General features: G+C 38.8%; 1 protein-coding gene across 1 annotated transcript in view; it reads right to left on the bottom strand.

The window, feature by feature from the left end:
- The window catches only part of Ankrd22 (ankyrin repeat domain 22), a 13722-nt gene extending 5353 nt beyond the window's left edge, over positions 1-8369 (bottom strand). The window contains exon 1 of the mRNA XM_013017132.1: positions 8288-8369. Within this exon, the coding sequence (XP_012872586.1) occupies positions 8288-8308 (21 nt within the window). The 5' untranslated portion in view covers positions 8309-8369. The remainder of the gene's footprint in view (positions 1-8287) is intronic.
- Positions 8370-8824: the final 455 nt, after the last annotated feature.

Below are 8824 nucleotides of genomic sequence, written 5' to 3'. Positions count from 1 at the left end.
AAAAAAAAAAAAGAAAGAATGTTGGGATGAATGGGTGAAAGGCTATATATCTGACTTATGTAGGATATTATATGTTATGGTTTCAAATAAATAGGACTGTCAGAAAAGCATGATTTGTCTAAAGCGAAAATAAATAAATGTGTGAGGGGGAGGGAGGAGTTTGGGAATGAATTGGATGACAAAACAAAAACTGCAAGTTCCGGAAGTGGCTCTGTACTCAAGGCACTCACCATAGTTGAAAAACAATGGTATTAGACAGCGCAGATTCTGTGTACAAAAAATACTACAAAGACCTTTCTGAAAGTACGGTTTCAGTTTAATGGCAACGCTACCCTCATCTTGCCAACTTCCCCTGTTGGAAACTTGTATTCTACAAATAATTAAATCCATACCCACCATCCAGACTACTCTCCTGTCTACTCTCTCTGACTAAACAAAACCCTCAATCTGCCTTCATTTCCACTTTATCCAAAAAGTCTTCCTTGTCTCCCAAATTTTGTATTACTTCTTCTTTTCTTTTTCTTTTTTCTTTTTTTTTTTGCTGGTCATGGAGCCTGGACTCTGGGCCTGGGCGCTGTCCCTCAGCTCTTTGGCTCAAGGTTAGCACTCTACCATTGAGCCACAGCGCCGCTTCTGGCTTTTTCTGCTTATGTGATGCTGAGGAATCGAACCCAGGGCCTCATGCATGCAAGGCAAGCACTCTACCACTGAGCCACCTTCCCAGCCCCAGATTTTGTATTACTTTTATCTCCACCTCTTCTCCTAATTATGTACAACCATGTGTTCTGAGCTGACATAAGTCAGAAGCAGGTTGAGGCGGCACTGAGACAGGGCAGGCACTTGGGTCCAGGCTACAAACCTTGCACTGACAGAGAGGCCACATCCACGCCACTCCCCACTACATCTCCCACATTCGACACAGCGCAGGGCATGTAGCAGGCCAACATGAATGTTTTTACACTGACTATATGGGGACATTTCTTAAAGAATAACAAAATAAGTTGCTTTTTATGAACAATATTTAATAGCATTTAAGATGGTATATCTGGCCTATGAGCATGCTCAATTTATATTGATGTTATTGTTTATTAAGTCCTTTTTGTCTCTATTTGAGACAAATCTCAAATGTGAGCATTCCTAGGGGTTAAGATGAAGTACTAATGTTCTACAAGAGAGAAAGGTGACAACGGTTCATAACTAGAAGAGAGGCACTCTAAACTTCCAACAAAGAAATGATAGACCATGAAGGAGTTTTGAAAATGCTAATTCTGTTGATTTGGTTATTATTACACATGTATCAAATTTTCACACTGTACCACATTATTATGATCATTAAAAAGTATGCAACAGGGCTAGGAAGGTGGCTCAGTGGTAGAGCGCTTGTCTTGCATGCCTGAGGCACTGGGTTCGATTCCTCAGCACCACATAAGCAAAAAGAAAAAAGCCGGAAGTGGCACTGTGGCTCAAGTGGTAGAGTGCTAGCCTTGAGCTGAAGAGCTGAGGGACAGTGCCCAGGCCCAGAGTTCAGGCCCCAAGACCAGACCCCCACAAAAAAAACAACAGCTAGTGGCTCCCTCCTGTAATCCTAACTACTCAGATTAATGAGATCTGAGGATCAAAGTTTGCTCCCCACCAAGGCCAACAGATCCAAAAGCCTCCTCTCTCTAGTTAACCAGCAAAATTCCAGAAGTGGAGGAGATATGACTTAAGTAGTACAGTGCCAGCCTTGAATAACCAGAAAAAAAAGCTAAGTAAGAAGCATAAATCTCTAGTACTCATATAAACAACAACAACAACAAAAATTACAAAATAGCTGGGTACCTGTAATCTCACTACTCCAGAAAGTAAAGGCAAGAGAATGGTAATTTTCAGGCCAACCTGAGCTACATAGTGAGACCTTACTTTAAAAGAATAAAAATGAATTTAAAAATTAAAAGGAGGATGGAGGAAGAGAGGGGAAGGAAGGAGAGAAGGAAGATTTCCAGAAAAGGTCCATCCAGAGGTTTCCTAAATTGATAGAGCAAAAGACAGAATACAGTGTTTATTGTGGCAGTAAATATTTGGGTTCCAGACAGCTCCACCAAGTAACATCTGTGTTACTTCAACAGTTTACCTCAACACATTTTGCTGAGCTTCCTTCTCCATTTAATAACCATTCTTTCCTTATTACGTTACAGAAACAATTAAATGTGAGTGCATAGACTAAGCACTTAGCTCAGATCTGACTCATACAAAACCTTCAATTAGTGATAGCTAGCTACTCATAATTATTACAGTATAAGGAGCTGGTGAAAATGGACAGAGATGATTAAAAAGAGCAGATCGTGGTTCAAACAGAGTAAAGGAAAAAAAATAGGATAGAGAGCAAAGAATGAACTTAGCCTTATTATCCAGAAGGAAGATTGTGGTTCCATGGCCAAAGCAGGAGAAAAGAACAGATAGAACTTGAGACTGGCTAAAATACTTTGCCACAGTCTGAGATCTGATCCTCAGGGTTGATGTTAATGTGGAATTACCAAGAGTATATAGATTGGTTGGTAGATAACTAGATTAACATGCCTTTGATGTTAAGATAGATAAATGAGTTAGTGACAGGAGATGGGATTACACAAGAGAAGAGGCTCTTTCATGAGGTAGAGAAGATTTGGGGAAATCATAATGAGAAATGTCTGCATGAGCAAAACAAAAGTGTGCAATGGATTTAAGCATCCATTCGCAGACCTAAACTAGTAAACTGAAGCCAAGAATGCTAGTTTGTGACATTGTTTGTGATATTGTCAGGGAAAGATAAAGTGAAGAGCAGAAAGAGTTTATAGAGTCTGTCCCATTCTCCAGGAAAATGAGAGGAGAGTGATTTATCACAAAATTCAGAATAAGTGAGCACCTTAAGTAGCCAGATGGATGGAGATGAATGGACTTGAAATAAGAGACAAATAAATACAAAGGGAAGAATTACGGTATATATACTACTATGTACATTATGTGCCGTAATGTGCACTAGGGCTAGTGTAAGACCCAGATGTGGGGAAACCCTTTAGTAGAATATCAGCTAAAAAAATCTCTGCTTCCTGTAACTCTATTGAGATAGACTAATATTAAAATTGTCCATATGCCAGGCGCTGGTAGTTCATGCCTAGCTACTCAGGAGGCTGAGCTATAAGGATTAAAGCTTAAAGCCCATCTGGGTAAAAAGCTCATCATACTCTTATATTCAATTAGCCACCAGAAAACCAGAAGTAGATCTGTGGCTAAAGGGGTAGAGCACTAGCCTTGAGTGAAAAAAATCTCCTGGACAGTGCCCAAGCCCTGAGTTCAGCACCCAGGCCCCATGACTGAAAAATAAATAAAATTTGTCCATCGGTACCATACTTTGTTTTTCTTGCATCAAATGGGACAATTCTTGCTAGAATAAATGCTCTAAATAATGCTTTGGACTTGCTCAATCTGACCATTTGTGTGGAAACAATGAGGATTAAATGCACTCTTCATGATACTTCTTCAAGAGCAAAAATTGCATGCGGCTGAAATCTCACTCTGTCCACATCCCATACTGATTTTCCAAGAATTAAAATATAAGAAGTGTTTAGTCTGGAGCCAATGACTCAGACCTGTAGTCCTAGTCAAGAAGCTGATATTGATCAAGATGTGTTGTATTCATAAACCCATAGGTTGAATTGAAATCCCTTTGGACAGCTATGTAAAGATAATAATTAGAAACTAAATTAATTAGTTAAATACATAAAATAAAGAGGTTAATATGTACATAGCTTTTGACCTTTTCTGCTTGTCCCAGACATATACTAGTTATTGCAAATAAGGAAAACCATGGGATCTATGTTTCTTTGGGCCTGGTTTATGTCACTTAATATACTTTTTTCCAAGTTTTCCATTTCCTAACAAATGGGGCGATGTCATTCTTTCTGATAGAGGCATAGAATTATATATCACATTTTCTTGATCCCTTCATCTACTGAGGGGCATCTGGGTTGGTTCCATATCTTAGCTATGGTAAATAATGCTGTAATAAACATAGCTGTGCTGGTAGCTTTAGTATGGTCTGTTTTGTGATCATTTGGGTAAATGCCCAAAAGTGGAATTGTTGGGACAAGCAGAAAAGGCCAAAAGCTATGTGAATATGACCAGATAAGATGATGTTAAAAAACAAATCGTTTAAATAGGGATACAGGTGGACCCACTGCAACAATGAGACATACAAGTTGTTATGTCGAAAACGAACTTTACAACTTCGATGTGGGGGGGGGGGGGGAAGGTTGGGTGGGGGTTAGGGGGAAGATGGGAAGGGATAGGAAGGGGAAACAAAGGAGGAGGCTACAATGCTTGATAATAAATGTACTCATCATCTTGCTCATGTAATTGTAACCCCTCTATACAGTATTTTCACAATAAAAAAACTAAAAAAAAGATGTTATTAAGCGAAATGAACCCCAAGATAGGGACACAAGTGGTTTTTTCTTTCTTGCTATTGTTTCTAACATATTTATAATGTACCATGTAATTTTATGTTTCTTTGTATGTTCCTCCCCCACTGTATTTGATGTCGGTGCCCTGCATCTTGCATATATACTTCTCTAATTTGGGGAGGGGAAGGGAAAAAACAAAATGCTTAAATAAAGATATAGGTTGACCCATTGTAACAATGATATGCACAAGACACTATGTTGAAAAACAAACTTCACAATTTGGGAGGGGGGAACAGTATAGTTGTGGAGGTGGGAGGGAAAGGAAGGTAGGGGAAAACAAAGGAGGAGGTAACAATGCTTGATAGGAAATGTACTCATTACCTTGCTCATGTAACTGTAACCCCTGTGTACAGTACTTTTACAATAAAAAAGTATTAAGAAAAATAAAGAAGTTAAAATTGAAGGATCAAGGTTTCAAGCCAACCCAGGTAGACAGACCTTAGATGTTTTTATCTCCACCTAACCAAACAAACAAAACAAAAATGTGGAGGTGTAGCTTATTGGTATAGTGTGGACATTGAGTGAAAAATGTAAACAAGGGCTCAAGGCCTTGTGTTTGTGGACAGTGTGATACACACTCAGCATGTGATTCATGACCTAATTTATTTAGCAATCATGTTTTTACTTCCTCCAAGCATGATAGATATTGGAGCTGGAAAAACATCTGATGTTACCTTCATAACATAGAACAAACTGAACTGCTTGTACCATTATGGCTACCCAAAACAAAACTTTCCCCAAACCAGTCCCATTTTGTAGTAGTGTGTCCCCAAAATTTGAGTTTCCCAAACTCTCCATGTAAGGTAGGCTTATGTGGAACATTGCCTGAGGCTCAGAGGACTTGGCTCATTGTTTATTAGCCATCTCTACACTGATATTTCACTAATTCTAATGTTCCATTAAATGTGAGGATTTGTGAAAATTCCTTCCTTCTTCCCATCCTCCCCCCTCCCTCCCTTCCGTCTTCCCTCCCTTGTTTCCTTTCTTTTTTTCCTTCCTACTTTCTTTCCTTTCTCCCTTCCTTTTTCCCTTCCTTCTTTTCTTCCTCTCTTCCTTCTTCCCTCTTTCCCTTCTTCCCTCCTCCCTCCCTGCTTCCTTTGTTTTTCCCTTAACTTTCTCATATTGCATCCTAGAAAGTGTCACTACATGCCAAACAGGAATTGGTTTCCATTAGAGCGGCCCTCTGCAACTTCTGTTCCTGACACACACCCTTCATTTACCTTTCCAATAGAAGATTCTTTGCAATACCCTCTACTCTTGCCACTTTAACCTCATTCTATAATCAGCACATCGGCAATTCCTTGTTTTTTAATATTTTTCACTGATCTATACAGAAATGAAAAATCTTGATGTCACTAAACAGAGCCATCCTATTTTATAACATGATCTTGATACCCACTGAAGGTCAATTATTGATGAAGCTACAAAACCATTAACAAATAGAGTTAACACACACAGACAGACAGAAGAGACAGACAGACAGACAGACAGACAGACACACACACACACACACACACACACACACACACACACACACACACACACCACAATCCTCCTGATCTTAAACATGGTGTAGAGAAACATTGTTTTTTTCAGGCTTTCTGCATCAGAATTCCAAAGGATGAGACCACACTTTCCCCTGAATTCATACAGAATTCCAACCAGCAAACAGAAAATGTAATCAGTATTTCCTTCCACGAACTCAGAAAACCTAAGCTGACTCACTTCTCTTCAGTAATTTTATCCATAACTCAAGTCATATTATTAGTCCTAGGTATTTCACAACACACTATGAGTCTAGGACTCAAAATAAATAACGTCATGGGGAAATAATTGAGAACTTACTTGCCAAATAGAAAAAAAATTCTGAAAGGATTAAAACTTCCCAGGTAACTCATGTGTTTCATACTATTGCTGCTAGAGCACATAGACAAGCAAGCAGCATGATACTAAAGGGCCTAGTAACTGCCCAATTATGATACTGGGTTGCACAACATTTATTTCAAACATACCTTATACTATGTGTGATTCAATATTAATCATGAGCTTTGAAATTACTTATGAGATTTTAGGTAACTTCGGACTTTTTACAGGGTGTGGTATGTGTGTGTGCATGTGTTATACTTTTTTGATAACTTTAAACAAAACTCTAAGGAAGCTTGTCCTCATTATGATTGAAAAATAAAATCTTCTTATTGACATTTAGAAATAATTAAACATGTCTTGCTTTGCCTTACTGTGACTCAAGCCATTGCCAGACTCACACTCAACCAACTGACAATTGTTCTGCTCTTATACTTTATTAAGTATCTTATCTTTAAGAAGTTGTACAAAAGAGTTGCCATTGAACAAATCACTTCATGAATGCAGAGAGTTTTGATCAATGTCAGCCTTTTCACATTCTCACCCACCCTTCCCAACTTGCCCCTTCCCTCATTTTCCTAATTTTTAGGTTATATATTGAACTTGTTTGCCATTTAACGAAGCAGTTTATGTGTACAATGTATGTTCATCTGTGTTACTCCTTCAACATCTTCACCCCTTAGACTCACGCCTTCCCTAATTGTTCTCAATTCTGTGGTATATACAAGGAATTATTGCCTGCATTTCCCCCCCTTGTTCCCTTCATTTGGGACCAATGAGAGAGGGTTACAGAAGTTTTTTTTTCTTAATGCAGCTGTTCTCAGGGCCCAGGCAAGAACTTGGCCTCCCAGTGTGGCCCATGGACCAGCAGAATAAGCATTAAGAAGCAGAGATGTGTGGGTTGTAGGTCTCATCAGACCCAGAAGGAAAATTTGCTCTTGAATAAGACCTATAAAGTATCTATGTACACATTAATATTTGAAAAGCTCTGCTCTAGAGTAGTATTTTTCTTTCTTGGGATGGTGGTAAAATGATCATCCACATGAGAATCATCTTCCATTCTCCTTTTAAAATGTCATTTACTGGACCCCAAACCACAGGACAAATAGAACAGGCTCACCGGGGTAGGTAGAACCTCTTTATGAGACTAAAGTCATTGAAAAAGACATATACTTAATTTTAGAATGATAAAGTGATCAAACCATATACACATACACACACACACACACACACACACACACACACACACACCAGGCATAGCATTCAGAATAAGATCAATTTAATTGCTTTTCATATTAGAAAATTAAAACTGGCCCAGGAGATTCCTTTGAGCACAGAGAATGGAATGCAGACTGACTAGTTAATTGTGTCAGGGAGAAGGAATAAATCATGAAAAATAATGTTATTAAGCCACTTGCACTCTTAACATTACTCTCTGTGGTCCATGAAATATTATCAAAACTTTATTTGCTTCTAATAAGTTACTTTCCATAAAAGAAAAAAATTATTTTCATTTCTATCGGTTATGCAAGAAAATGCTCAAAATCTCAAAAGTATACTGTGTTTCAACCTGTTCTGTATTCCTGTTAACAATTTTTCAAATAACCAAGCTGAAAGGTTAGTCTTGTCATGCAGTTCCATAGAATAAGTCCATCTTTCCAATCATATACAATACTTATTTCCCCTTTGGATGTTTAACATGAGGACACCACAGCTTCTAACTAACATTTTAGTATTTCAAAGTAACTTGTGTTAAACACACACATTTATGACATATATATGTATAAATCAAGCATACAAACACACAGGTCTTTACTTCTATTTTCCTGTCTGAATGTTCATGAAAGTAAACAGAAGTAAAGGAGACATCTAACAGGTATAGGAAATTATATCTGAAAGCCTGTTAACACCTTTGAAATCTTACTTTCACATCTAGGGCATACCTCAGAATACAGGATTCCCATACTGGTACTTCCCGCTGTTTACTTCACTTATACTGCTTCTGGAATCTTCCGGAGTTATATCTGATTAACATCAAAACTCTTCCCGAAGAGAAAGGTCCCCAGCAATCCAAGCGAGCGGCGAGCCCTGTCTTTCCCGGCCTGTTAGTGCTGTTTCGACTATGCACACAACAACACACCTGGCAGAAACAGCTAATGAAGCAAAGGCATCGGCTTACCACGGAATGACCCGGATGGTGTATCATGTCATGTTGCAACCGGGGGAGCCAGTTTCTGACTCATATTTGCTCTGTCAAGCAAGAAGGAAGCAAAACTGAGATTGGGAAGGTGGCAAGTTCTTAAATTGGCAGGAAGGACTCAGGGATCAAGATAGAACACTGTATTCAGGACATGTACTCACAGAGATCAAAGTGGCAGTAATCAGCTCAGTGACTTACTACGGTTGGCTTGGGTTTTGTAGTAGAGCCACAGTTACAGTAGGGTAGGAGCCTCAATGTATGGGTGTGGTTGCAACCCAGG

Source organism: Dipodomys ordii, unplaced genomic scaffold (genome assembly GCF_000151885.1).
Source record: "Dipodomys ordii isolate 6190 unplaced genomic scaffold, Dord_2.0 Scaffold34, whole genome shotgun sequence".
Lineage (NCBI taxonomy): Eukaryota > Metazoa > Chordata > Mammalia > Rodentia > Heteromyidae > Dipodomys > Dipodomys ordii.
This window is presented reverse-complemented; position numbering and strand designations above follow the sequence as displayed.